This window comes from Apis florea, unplaced genomic scaffold, assembly GCF_048593485.1.
Source record: "Apis florea isolate Af1SG1 unplaced genomic scaffold, ASM4859348v1 contig_1615_pilon, whole genome shotgun sequence".
NCBI lineage: Eukaryota > Metazoa > Arthropoda > Insecta > Hymenoptera > Apidae > Apis > Apis florea.
In genome coordinates this window covers 1,251,513-1,265,397 of record NW_028256416.1, presented here as the reverse complement: position 1 = coordinate 1,265,397, position 13,885 = coordinate 1,251,513, and the positions used below count along the sequence as shown (strand labels likewise).

The 13,885-nt window shown below is 33.8% G+C and overlaps 1 protein-coding gene across 14 annotated transcripts in view; it reads left to right on the top strand.

The window, feature by feature from the left end:
* Window positions 1–12,240, top strand: part of sif (guanine nucleotide exchange factor still life) — a 28,494-nt gene extending 16,254 nt beyond the window's left edge. For 9 of the 14 annotated variants that reach the window (XM_086906662.1, XM_086906683.1, XM_086906719.1 and 6 more), the window contains 17 exons: window positions 112–379; window positions 1,372–1,515; window positions 1,651–1,833; window positions 3,142–3,396; window positions 4,079–4,249; window positions 6,093–6,279; window positions 6,894–7,160; window positions 7,427–7,707; window positions 7,805–7,999; window positions 8,090–8,198; window positions 8,288–8,467; window positions 8,578–8,696; window positions 9,013–9,189; window positions 9,263–9,450; window positions 10,078–10,487; window positions 10,597–10,818; window positions 11,047–11,474. In XM_086906662.1, the coding sequence (XP_086762788.1) occupies window positions 112–379; window positions 1,372–1,515; window positions 1,651–1,833; window positions 3,142–3,396; window positions 4,079–4,249; window positions 6,093–6,279; window positions 6,894–7,160; window positions 7,427–7,707; window positions 7,805–7,999; window positions 8,090–8,198; window positions 8,288–8,467; window positions 8,578–8,696; window positions 9,013–9,189; window positions 9,263–9,450; window positions 10,078–10,487; window positions 10,597–10,818; window positions 11,047–11,225 (3,535 nt within the window). In that variant the 3' untranslated portion in view covers window positions 11,226–11,474. Of the gene's footprint in view, window positions 1–111; window positions 380–1,371; window positions 1,516–1,650; window positions 1,834–3,141; window positions 3,397–4,078; window positions 4,250–6,092; window positions 6,280–6,893; window positions 7,161–7,426; window positions 7,708–7,804; window positions 8,000–8,089; window positions 8,199–8,287; window positions 8,468–8,577; window positions 8,697–9,012; window positions 9,190–9,262; window positions 9,451–10,077; window positions 10,488–10,574; window positions 10,819–11,046 lie in introns of those variants that run through there. The other 5 variants (XR_015291706.1, XR_015291704.1, XM_086906708.1 and 2 more) reach the window with 5 other exon arrangements.
* Window positions 12,241–13,885: the final 1,645 nt, after the last annotated feature.

The window sequence follows — 13,885 nt, the reverse complement described above, 5'->3', positions numbered from 1 at the left end:
GGGACGAAAGCGTAATGGTCGACGAAAGACGAAGAACGGAATGATCGTTCGATAGAGGGTGAGGGTGAGGGTAGTAAAGTTAAGTTTTCCAATGTTTTCGCAAAATTGCAGATTTTTGAGCGTGAAGAAATGGCTGTTACGGAAAAAGCATCAAATCGAGCTGGCGAGGAAGAGGGGTTGGAAAGGTTACTGGGTTTGCCTGAAGGGGACCACGCTCCTCTTCTATCCTTGCGAATCCCAAGAAAGTAGAACCATGGAGGCGGCGCCCAAGCATCTGATCATAGTCGATGGCGCGATAATGCAACCGATCCCGGAACACCCGAAGAGAGACTACATATTCTGCTTGAGCACCGCCTTCGGCGATGCTTATTTATTTCAGGTACGTTGAATAGAATTAATTGAAATTGGATTTGTCCAGATAATTTCGAAACTCGATCCTGTTTTTTTCTCGAGATCTCGAAAACGTTCGAAACTTTCAAAATTCTTTTTTTTTCTTCTTTTTCGAAATTCTCAAACGTTTTAAAATCCGGAATGTCTTTTTTTTTTGAGATCTTAGAATTTTCAAAACTCTCAAAATTGTTTAAATTAAAAATCTGGGATGTGTTTTTTTTGAAAACTCGAAATTCTTCTCGAAATTTAGATCCCTTTTTCGAGATCTCGAAACTTTCAAAATTCGAGATTTTTTCTTTTTTATCGAAATTCTCAAACGTTTTAAAATCTAGAATGTCTTTTTTTTTGAGATCTTAGAATTTTCTAAGTATCCTTTTTTGAAATTTCGAAACTCTCAAAATTGTTTGAATTAAAAATCTAGGATGTATTTTTTTTCGAAATTCTTCTCGAAATTTAGGTCTCTTTTTCGAAATTTTCAAAATTCGAGATTTTTTTCTTTTTTATCGAAATTCTCAAAAGTTTTAAAATCCATCTTTTTTTCTGAGATTTTTTCCGAGATCTCGAAATTTTCGAAATGTCCTTCTTTGAAATTTCGAAACTCTCAAAATTGTTTAAATTCAAAATCCGGGATGTCTTTTTTTCGAAACTCGAAATTTTCTCGAAACTTAGACCTCTTTTTCCAGATCTCTTTCAACTTTCAAAATTTTTTAAAAAGTTTTAGAATACCTTTTCATCGCTGAATTTTTTTCTTGTAAAATTTTGACTTCTCAAATTTCCCCCGTTGCGAAAAAATAAAAGATTCGAAACTCGAAACATTTCGAATTGTTTCTTCAACTCATCGCGAACAAAAATTATAAAATAAATAATCGCGAATAACATTTATCACATTACTAAAACCTCTATATAATTATTTATCGACGATAAATTATTTTATTATCGGTTACAAATTCAGTGACGGAATTTTTTTCACTTTTACATTAGGCTCCGTGTCAAGTGGAACTCGAGAACTGGGTGAACAGTATACATTCGGCTTGTGCAGCCGCGTTTGCGCGTCATCGTGGTAAAACTGGAACCCTTCATTTATTGCAGGAAGAAATATTTCGCTTAGAGAAAGCGATAGAATCGGTAAGCGGGTCGAGCGTACACACGTGTATCGTGTATAACTCTGCTTTAATTTATGCGCATTATTCTCATCCGTCAAAGAAGTGAAAAAGAGAGAGAGAGAGAAAAAATCGCTCAATATCCTCTGTCGCTTTTCAGGACCACAAATTAAAACACATGGCTGATCTTCAGCAATCCGTCGTGTCTGACGTAGAGACGAAACAGCAGATCAACAATCAGATTGTTCAGTGGGAAGAAAATTTGGAGAGACTTCATTGTGAACAATTCCGACTCAGATGTTACATGGCCAGTTTACAAAGTGGCGAATTACCAAATCCAAAGGTAAGAACGATTAAGAACGTTCAAGATTGCAAGCAAATTTCAATATTCATTGCAAGAGAAAAATATTTATTAACTTCTTTAGATTAAACGTTGAAACGTACGTGAAGTTGGTTAGTTTTCTTTAAAAATTATTCTGAATGAAAAATTCAGAAACTGATGATATTTTATTTCACTCGATAATTATTGCTTTAAAAGGATTTACGAGTAACTTGTTTCTGAAGAGAAAAATTATCTTCAATTTTTTTCATATAAAAAATTTTTCGAAAAAAATATAATTCGCAGATTTATGTAAAATGATTTTTGAAAAATAAATTTATATAGATTATTGTATGAAATTTTTTTACAAAGTTACAAACAAGTCGTTATAATAGAGGAAAGAGTATCGAATATAAAATAGATTGGAAATACGAGAAACTTTCAAATCCGTTCATACGATCTTCTTCAAATATTATAACAACTGAAACATTCTTCCATAGCAATTGTTGTTAATAGTCATCTTTTTTCTTTTTTACAGAAACTTTTTATACTTTGACCGTAATAAAAAGTTTCTATTCAAAGTAGAAATTTACTTTAATTTATTTATAGTGATTTTTTTCAAAGGAAAGATAAGTCATAACAATGGTAGTTTCAGTATATTAATGAAGATTTGAAGATTTTCGATTATAATATGATAAGAGGAAATGAAATAAGAAATACGAGGTATTGATAATAAACATAATTAAAAGATTCAGAAAGTACAATTTATATTATTCATATATTATTGCGATTATTTTTTATTATGCTTGTAGATTAATACAAAATTCTATTAGTAATTCTATAATTTAAGTATCCAAATTTAGACATTACTGGTCCGATATTTATTTAGAAAAAAAGTAAAAAATTTTGCATAATCCATAATATATTTATTTTTATTTCTCAAATTTTTTCTCAATTATTCTCTCTAAAAAAAATAAAACGAGTAGCATCGAATAACATTCGTGCCCTTTCCTCTTTAAAAATGCAAAAATCTTGAAAGAAGAAACGATCCAGAGTATCGGATTTAACGTTGCTAAATGCGTGAACTAGGCGGTTCGATGATAAAAAAAAAAAAAAAAAAATTTGTCGCGCCTTAACAATGCACGATTTAATATGCGTATTATATAGCCGCTATATAGGAAACGGGAAGGCTGGTATCGATCATCGTAAACCGTAAATAGATTCTTGTAAAACTTGAACGAGGCAGTTTCCGCTAGATTAGTAGGGGGTAGCACCGATAATATCGAGAATCATCACCTCGATAATTTCCAATCTTGATTATTCTCTCCTCAGAGTTTATTGACGCACGTGTCCCGCGCCACGAAGCAGACGTTGAACAAATTAGGGGTGTTCACCGTGTCGTCGTTTCACGCTTTCATATGCGCGCGAAGCCCTTCCCTGTTGAACAATCTGTTGGCGGGTCGGGGGGCAACCAAGAGAAGACCGCCATTATTGTCGAGATCCAACAGCGGATCGAGTAGGAGATCCCTTCAAATTTCGTCCAGAGATGATGAGAAGACGGTGAAGGTTTACGTGCCGGAAAATCAGGTAAGATAATTGTTCAAGAGATGTTCACTTCCAATTTCCAAGAATTCCCTATTCGTTACACGAAAAGTCTTATCTCTCTGTGAATATTTTCCATCTTTTTTTTCTTCTCTTTCGGTTCCTGAGAAAAGAGGTTAGGAAGAGATTCGAAAAAAGTTTAATTAAAAATTATTAAGAACGAAGTTGTAGTTTAAATAATTAATTAAAATGCTCGAACAATACTTATTTATAGCCATTACAATTGATTCGCTATTCGTATAACCTCGACCGTTTGGCAGTATTTCAGTTATTCGCGATTATTTTTATGTTTCGAACAATAAATTATCGAAGTAAGTTTATTCGTAACTTCTAACTATTAAATTTTGCCCGTCTATGGTTAGTTGGAAGAAGTACGATTTTATTCTTCTATACACGAACACAAATATAGTATAGTCGAATATATTGTTTTTCTAAATAAAGGCGATTGATTTATGATCAAGACACGTTTATCAAGGAAAAAGTAATAATTTTTTAAGGTTTTATTGTTTGTTATTGAATTAAATCTTTAAAAAAAATTCTGAAGATTGTTCGAAATAGAAGATTCGCTTATTATTTTTTTTTATCGATAGACTCGTTTTCTCTATACATTTCTATACATGTTCTTTCTCCTATTTATTATTGTTATGATTATATATTTTATTTACAGATGGTATCCGTATTTGTGCGCGATGCTATGACGGTGGAGGAATTCCTCGCAAGCGCTTGCAACAGGAAGAATCTTAACCCGATGGAACATTTCGTTCGCGTGAAGAAACGCCGCGACATGGAAGATCATAATTATTTCGTACCACATAGAACCGACTTGATAGAGACATATGTGAGTATTTCATATAACGTATATTAGTAAACTAATCGAGAGAAAAGATATGTAGAGAACACATCGCGGCAAAAATTCGAAATTCTGTCATTTTCGAAAGCTATTTTTTCCCTTCTGTGATTGCTTCTAAACAATTTACGAATATCGAAACATGTTGCCACGATATACACATGCGTTGAAACACATCGTGACGCGTGCATCGATCGAAGCGACACCACAGTGGTTCGAATAATGTATATTAACATTATTGTGAGTATTTTATATAATATATACTGTGTTAAACTAATCAAGAGAAAAAAACATAGATTCTATGATTTTTGAAAGTTGGAATTTTATTTCCTTTCTTCTGTGATTATTTCTAAACGATTTTACGGATATCGAAAACACGTTGCCACGATGTATACATACCTTGACATATCGTGACACGTGCATCGATGCAAGCGACGCCATAGTGGTTTCGAATAATGTGTAAACTGGACAAAATTGATAGAGACATACGTGAGTATGATATATAATGATATATATTATATTAAACTAATCGAGAGAAAAGACATATAAAGAACATATCACGGCAAAATTCTGTAATTTTCGAAAGCTATTTTATTTTCTTTCTTCTATGATTGCTTTTAAATGGTTTACGGATATCGAACATGTCCCGATGTATATACACGCATGCATTGTACAAGGTATGGTGACACCATAATGGTACGAATAACATATATTAACTGGATAAAATTAATTTTCAAATGTATAAAAAATAATTGTTTCGATGTATAACAACTATATATTAAAATTTTATAATCCTCTTTTTATAGATCGTACAAAATACGTATATAGATAGAGAACTAATCGATAATTGATCGTTCACATTTCAATAATTTTTTAAGAAGAATTAAAATTTCAATTTCAATTAATTTAGATCATTATAAATTATCAATAAGTTTTTTATAAATTAAAGTTAAATAATTAATTTATATTAGAAATTCACGCAATATCAATGATTTTTTACATGTTCCACGTGATAAGAATCGAATGTGTGAAAAATAAAAACTTTCTACTTTTTTTTTACTGTTATATTTGAATTGCAAAACTATATTAAAATTAATTTTAACATAATTTATGGCCGTTTAGCGAATTCTTTGATCTAACCATTTGATATTTATGGATTAATTTTAACCTATCTTATATTACAATAATATTTTATTGGATATCTATTTATAGGATAGGATTGTCCGTCGTAAATAGTCATAACTTTTTTTTTTAATAAGTATTTTTCCTTAGCATCTGTTTCTTTAGAATACTATTTCCATTTCTCAAAGTTCAATTTATCGTACATTCGTCAAATTCGAAACGCTTTCTAAATTAATTGTCTGCTTTTTTGCTACATCTGCCACGCGGATATTTTACACGATTATTTAAACTTTCAAATCAGAAATATTTCTATATTTGTATATATATATATTTTTTATTCTACACTAAATTAATGTTAATTTCTTTTTTATATATATTTAGTCACATTTTCACATTATGTTTTCTAAAAATTAAATCTCCATGTATATAAGGATTAAAACCGGGAAAAAAATAATTTTATCCAGTCACCTCCTATCGAATCACACTGTAGCGACGATGGCTTAATAAAGCTTTCGTGCCTTGCACGAAAGTCGAAGCCATTTTGATTTGCATAATCCTATTACTCGAGTCGATACACGTCTCAACGTGTATTTAAAATCCTTTATTATCTCTCGAATATATCCAAACGAATCGAAGTTACAACTTCGAGCAACTTGTTGAACAACAAGATTACCTTTAAACTGACAAAAAAAAAAAAAAATAATCATTTCAGTTACACACGCACGAAGTGGTCGAGGTATGCGCGAAGATCTTGTATCAAGTGGAGTTGCAAAGAAACACCCTTGAACAAATGTGGGGATTCTCGGTGGAGGCGGAATTGATCGAGAATTCCGATCGACAGGACGAGTTGTGCTGTTACGTCAGCAGGGTCGAAGATAAGAGCGTGGCAATGCAGAATGGTAATTATATTATTTATTTTTTTTTTTTACATTTTGAATAAAAATGATTCGTCGAGATTGCACGCACTTCTCTATAAAACTGGCGGCTCGACGCGGTGTATAAATAGAAGGCCAGTCGATCGAGCCCAAGATCCTTCTTCCCGTCCCTCTTTGATCTAATTTAAGAATGAAGGTGAGAGATACACAGGAGGTGGAAAAGACAAAGTCGAGCGTCCTTAATCAGATTTTTTTTTTATTGTCTGCATCTACAGGATATCTTGTGGGAAATGACATTGAAAAATATCGATTTTTCCCCCCCTCCCTCCCTCCCTCCTCCTCCTCCCTTCTTCTATCCTGTCACTCCCTTATTATTGAACAAGCAAACTTGCAACAGACACTTCCTTCAAACCAAGCATACATAACTGCAGTATTTATCTATATATATATTAACTTATAGATATTATATATCGATAAAAACCAAGTTCTCCAGGTTATGAATTATATAGAATATATATTTTTTTTCTTTTTCCTCTCCTATTTACCTTTCCATTTTAAGCGAACGCTAATTCGTGAAAGCCATCCATGTTCGTTCCAATTTCATTCGGTCAAGGATGATAATTTATTTTGCTTCTCAGGTATCATTAAAGGTGACGAAATCATGGTGATCAACGGCGCGATAGTGAGCGACCTGGACATGATGTACCTGGAAAGCGTGTTGCAAGAGGAGGTCGGTCTGTGCATGATGATGAGATCCTCGAGGACCGAGCCGCCCGATCTCACGGGGATAATGAGAGTGACCGACGACATAATCGAGAGTTTGGTTTGCCCACCGCCACCCTCCGACCCGCCTGTCATAAGCGAAGAAATGATCTCTGGGTTAATCGTTCCGGCTCCTGGATGGAGTAAGCAATGTTTGCCAATATTTGTCCATTTATCGTTATAATTTATAGTTTTGATCGTAGCATTATTTTAATGTAAGATATAATTGGCTTTTGGATGGAGCAAACCAGTTGTCCATTTATTATTATAGTCTAGTTAATCGTAGTGGTATTATTATTATGTGGGAGGTGAGAGGTTATGTTCTTATAATGATTCTTTTCGAATCGCCAAATTGAGTTATGGAATTTTAATATGAAAAAAATATAAATATGTATGTACAAATACGCAGGCAAAGAAAGTATCATGCAGGAGTGCACGACGACATCTCACATGGAGAATGGTAAACAAACGTCTCGGACGAATTCGTTCGAGATAGAGAATTTGTTGAAAACGGCGGAACAAGTGACGGGAATCTGTCGATCGCCTGGCGAAACGCGAAAATCGAGCCCAACCGGAAGCGTTGTTAGTTCTCATTCCCAAGCTTTGACGCCGAGCAGGCAGCTAAGCGACGCTGAGAAACTGAAGAAAGTTATTCTAGAATTAATTGAGACTGAACGTACTTACGTGAAGGTGAGATATATATAATTTTGTTAAAAAAAAAAATTCGCGCTTGTTAAAAAAAAAAAAAAAAGAAAAATAACTCGAATGACGAAATTGATTCTTTCAGAATTTAAATAATTTGTTGGAGAACTACTTAGAGCCCCTTAAACGCGAAACCTTCCTATCGAATGCAGAGATAAACGCATTGTTCGGGAACATACAAGAGATTGTTACGTTTCAACGGCAATTTCTACAAAATCTTGATCACGCGATCGAGATGGAAGCTGATTTCAATAATTTCGATCATCCTAGTCAATTTAAGGTACGTGTTATTATATTTTTACTTGTATCTATCAAATTTCTAAAAATAAAAAAAGAATCTATTATATTTTTTTGTCCCATTTTGAAAAAGGGTGTCCTGTTTTCCATTGGAAGTGCCTTCTTGTATTACGTAAATCATTTCAAGTTGTACAGTTCGTTTTGTGCTAGCCACTCAAAGGCGCAAAAGGTTTTACATCCAAGTAAGTAAGAGGAATTCTAATCCTTTCTACGGGTTGTCCATTTGCGAATTGATTAAAAAAAAGAGAAAAGATCATCGTATCCGTTACAGATGAAGGAAACCAAGCTTTACAAGAGTTCCTGCAAGCGCGAAATCCAAGGCAGCAACACTCGTCGACATTAGAATCGTACTTGATTAAACCTATTCAACGAATATTGAAATATCCTTTGCTCTTGCAACAACTTCGAAATCTCACCGACGAAAGGAGCGAAGAACACCAACACTTGATCGGTAAATCCAAATATAATCGGACGTTAAGAAACAAAGAAAATTATCTCTTCTTTTATTCGTAAATTGTATATATATGTATTTATATATATATATTGTATCGTGGATTGCAGAGGCTTTGAAAGGTATGGAAAAAGTAGCAGAGCACATAAACGAGATGCAAAGAATTCACGAAGAATACGGAGCCATCTTCGATCACTTGTTCAGGCAACATCAAAAATCTTGCAAGCAGGTAAACGACCGGTTTCATCTTTGGTTCATTCTTCAACTTTACAACTGAAATTTATTTATTAATTCGTTATGTTGATTTATTAAATTGTGATTTTGTTAATTTCTAGATTGATAAATTATTGTTTGCTGGATTAGTGGCAAATTTTGAATTGAATATAAAAAAAATGTTGTTACTTATTCTATATTAAGTCAATTAGGATTTATAATAAGAATAATAGCTTTAAGATTTGATAATGAATATTAATTTCTTTTTATCGGTGAACAACGTACGTAAGGCAATTCTTTAATTTTTACATCTAATTTTTCTCTCGTTTCAGCCGATCGACTTAAGCCCGGGAGATCTTTTGTATTACGGAGGTGTCGAGTGGCTCAATATTTCCGACTTTCTTGGTAAAATCAAGAAAGGTCTGGAACTGCACGCGATGTGTTTCGTTTTTAAGTCTGCCGTCGTATTCCTGTGCAAGGAAAGATTGAGGCAGAAGAAGAAACTTATGGTAAATAAAATTCGTTTATTCTTATCAAGAACAGACGTAACAAATATGATATAAATGATACGTTTTTGATCAGGGAGTATCAACGAAAGCGAACTCCAGCGAGGTGGAGATAATACGTTATCAAGTGTTGATTCCTGTAACGGAAGTGCAAGTTAGAGCCAGCTCCGCCAAAGATATGGAGTCTCATTTCTTGTGGGAATTGATCCACTTAAGAAGTCAATTACAAAGAAGATCGGAGAAAGTATATGTACTTTCCAACAGGTATCGTCTAAAACATTTATATTTATTCCCTCCTTTAAAATTCTAAAAAAAAACATAAACACGCATCGTTGCCCCGAACATCAACCGCATCAACCCGACAAATCTTAATTTGTCGCGACACAGGTACATTTTCACGCTCTACGTATATAAAAATATGATACATACTCGCTTCTCGTTGCACGTAGTAGTAATTACATTGGCACATGAAATCGAAACACGTTTCTCTCATTTGCAAAATATCATATATAGTATATACATATATATATATCTCTTTGCACTCGGTCTAACCAATAACTCGAGACGATTTTCCTCGTTTTCTTACAATTTAAAATGATTTCACACAGAAATTAACGTATAAATCTTTTATCCATTAATATTTTACGTATAAATTGGCATAATTCTTATATATTAAAGAGGTTAGGAATTTATTCACGATATTCTAAAAAAAGATTCAAACAAATAAATAAATATTTTCGTTCGAGTTGTTATCGATCCAAGTAGCCGAATGATCATTTCTCGAATGCAAAAGAATATATATATATATATATATATATATATATATATATATATATAATAATCGTTTATATAATCGCCTATATAATCGCCGATATTTTTTTATTTGTCCAGCACAACGGAATTCAGGAACGCGTTTTTGAGGACGATACGTCAAATTATTCGAGAATCGGTGCGGAACATGAGCATACCGTCGACGAAACAAAACTTGAGCCAACCACCGATCAGCATTTCCCCACGAATGTCGACCGGCCACGTGGAGAAATTCGAGAAACAATCGGCCGGAACGAGCCAGGTGGGGCAGAACGGTGGCAACGGCGGTAGTGGGGCGGCCACGTTGTCCAAGAAGAAACAACAATTGTTGACAACGTCGCATAACGTGAAGCGGAAATACAGCCAATCGAAACAGGCTGTCGAGCACGAAAGCTCCGAGGACAAGGACAACGAGGAGGCGGGGGCCTCGGCCGTTAACCAACAGCAAACGACATTTCGCTCCCGGAGCAAGACCATAAGCGACACATCCGGTAAGATCGTTTTTTCTCATGACGAGGCAGACCTCGTATCTCGTTTACCTATTCACCTTTAACCGATTTTCACGGAATATATAAAAGTCGACGCGTTAAACGTGCACAGGGGAGATAAAGGTCGAGATGGACTCGGGGACGAAATCGGAGGGTGAGGAAGACTCGCAAGCTTTTTTAGGTGAGAAGAAGGCGAATTTGGGCCGTACACCGAATCATTTGACTTTGAGCACCACTTCGACAATTTCAGCAGGAAGTACGGGTAGTCAGGCGAGACTGATCCAATCTTCTCATCAACCGGAAAATTATCAACCGATCACGGTCAAGGAACTTGGTAAGAATATGTAAAAAAAAAAAAAAAAAAATAACTTTTCATTACGTATTTCAATTTTACATTTATTTATTTATCTATTTATTACCAATGATTATTATTTTTTTTTTTTTTTCACTCAAGAGAAGTAGTAGTCGTCGAAGAAATTAAACGCGTTATTATTCTTCCATTCCATCTATCGCGTTTTTCCGCTATATATATATATATATGTATACACGTTATTGGTTGAAGGTTCGCCGATTTGGAAACCGCGGGAATTACCCTCGTTAGGTGAGTCCACGACGTTGCCACGTAAGGGTAAGTCGGCGAGCGAGTTTGGGGATATAAGCTCGTCTCATAGCGCCTCCCGAAAGTCTCTCATAGAAATCAATAATTGTGCTCAACAATCTAACTGTAATAATCACGTTTAAATTAAAAGAGAGGAGATAGAAAAAAAAAAGAAAAAAAATAGATGTTAATTGATTGAACCATCGAGATTAAGTTTAAAAAGAGGGGAAAAAAAAAAAGAAAAAAAAAAAAGAGAAAATACCGTGCAACAAAGTAAACAATTATTCGATTATCGCGTAAAAAAAAAAAAAATTGTAAAGATTTAACTTAGCGCTCGCTTGCCGCCCACGCGGAATAGTTAAAAAGACAAAAAAAAAAAAAAAAAAAAAAAAAAAAAAAAAGCTATTCTCGTCCCTGTACGCGTTTCCCAACACACCACACACCAACTTCCGCACCACATCTCCTTCTCGTTTTTTCGTCTTCCAAACGCGCTACGCGTTGATATATATGTATAAATATATATATATATATAAAAAAAAATTAATAATAAAAAAAAAATGTCGTTGGTGCTACTCCTCTGTACAACGAACGATATTCAATTGTTTGACAGGAGAGAATCTTAAAGAAGGGAGAGAACTTTGCTTTTAGAACTTGTGCGGGAAACAAACACACTTCCCTCGCAATCGATCGAACGACCGAAGAATGTTTTCGATACACGCATGACTTTATTATGCGCGAGTGATGACAATTTCAAACTTTACGTTCTTACGCCGGCTATATCTTAATCTTTCATCCGCTATTGGATAGACTCATCGATCAATTTATTGTCTTATTATATATATCGTATGTATCGATCGAAAAATCGAATCATCGATTGCAATGATTTAAATTGTCATATACATATAGACGTCGTGTACATTCTTGTCCATAAATCTACCCACCCTCTTGAATTTTAATATATATTAAAAATATCTTTGAAAGAATAATTTTTCGTTTCGAACGATTCCATCTTATATAAATACAAAATTCATTTTTTATCTATTTCGCGATTTATGGATGGGAAAATATGCACACGTGCTACCAGGCAGTAAAATTTAACGAATTTAACGAAATTTGCGAGATTTTATCTATTGATATTATCACACACACACACACACACACATACATATACACATCGATCATTATCGCCACGCTGTTGCCGCATCCCGTTATTGCAACCACAACTATAACTAACATCTTCGACTTCAACCACCACACAATTACTACCGTTACTACTACAACTACTGCTATCGCTACCACTATCGCTGCTGCTGCTGCTATTACTACTTCTGCGATTATTGCTGCTCCTGCTGTTTACAACTTATTGCATGCCATCCGTACAAGCGCGTACGAAGCGATTTTCGTTTATACCTCGACTCTCGTCTCGACTGTAATTATTTCACCATGTTTTCTTTTCTGCGTGGACGGCAATGCGACACCACGTAATAATAAAACTCTGTATATAATGTAATATTGATGCGATCAATATTGTCATTATTATTATTTATTATTTATTATTATTATTATTATTGTCGTCGTCGTTGTCGTTACTATGATTATCGTTGCGCGATACAACTCATCCACGTTATTGTATCAATCATCAAGATTCTTTTTTAATCGTTATTTTTGTTATTGTTGTTATTATTATTATTATTATTATTATTATTATTATTATTATTATTATTATTATTTAATTATTATTATCTCTATTTAAGATTATCGTTATTTTTCATTCTAATTATTTAAATGATTAAATTATCATTATATCGCTATCATTATCATTATTATTATTATTATCACTTCTGTATTATATACTCTTATTATAATAATATCGTTGCCGTAGTTATTACTGTTATTATATCGTATTTCATCGTTGTTTTCCTCATCTCTCTGTATTCGTTGTTGAGACGACACGCATCATCGTTATGGTCGATTAACTCGAGGCATAATATATATATATATATATATATATATATATGTATGTATATATATATATGTCTGTAAAGAAAAGGAAAAGAAAAAAAAAAGAAAACGAACGACGACGTAACGACGAGTAAATTTAGCGATCAAGTAAAAAGAAAAAAAAAATAAATTTAACGAGATAAATCGTATATATATATATACATATATGGATTTCAACAAAGGAAAGAAAAATAAAAAAAAAAAAACGTACAACTATTGTGTGTACATATGTATGTCGCGTGTGTATACGCGTATGCACGCGTTTGTGCGTACGTGTCTTCACCACGTACTTCGAATAAGTAACTTTGAAAACGGTGGCACACAGAGTATAGAGATACAATTCGTATACATGCATATGTGTATACATATGTACATATATGTATCGTATATGAGGAAAGGCGGTTTTCCACATGTTGTCACACACACACACACACACACACACACACACACACACACACACACACACACACACACACACACAAACGCTGAGTTTTAATCTCATTTTTTGGACTCGAGTATTCTTTTCGTAATAGGAAATTTTATTTTTAACGTTAATCAATGAACTATGTAATACAACTGGTGATAAGGATATTCGAGGCTAAAAATATTAAGGGAGGGGGGAGGGGATGACGAGGTTAGCGAGGCTTTGCAAGGGAGAGGTCTCTTTGGTCGACGACCTTATACAAATATATAATATGTTCGTTGTTAAATGAAGCGAGTGAGCGAAGAGCGAGTAAATATACCTATCTACCTACCGCTCGACCGGTATCTTTATTGATCTTAAAGAGAATCAATTATGGTG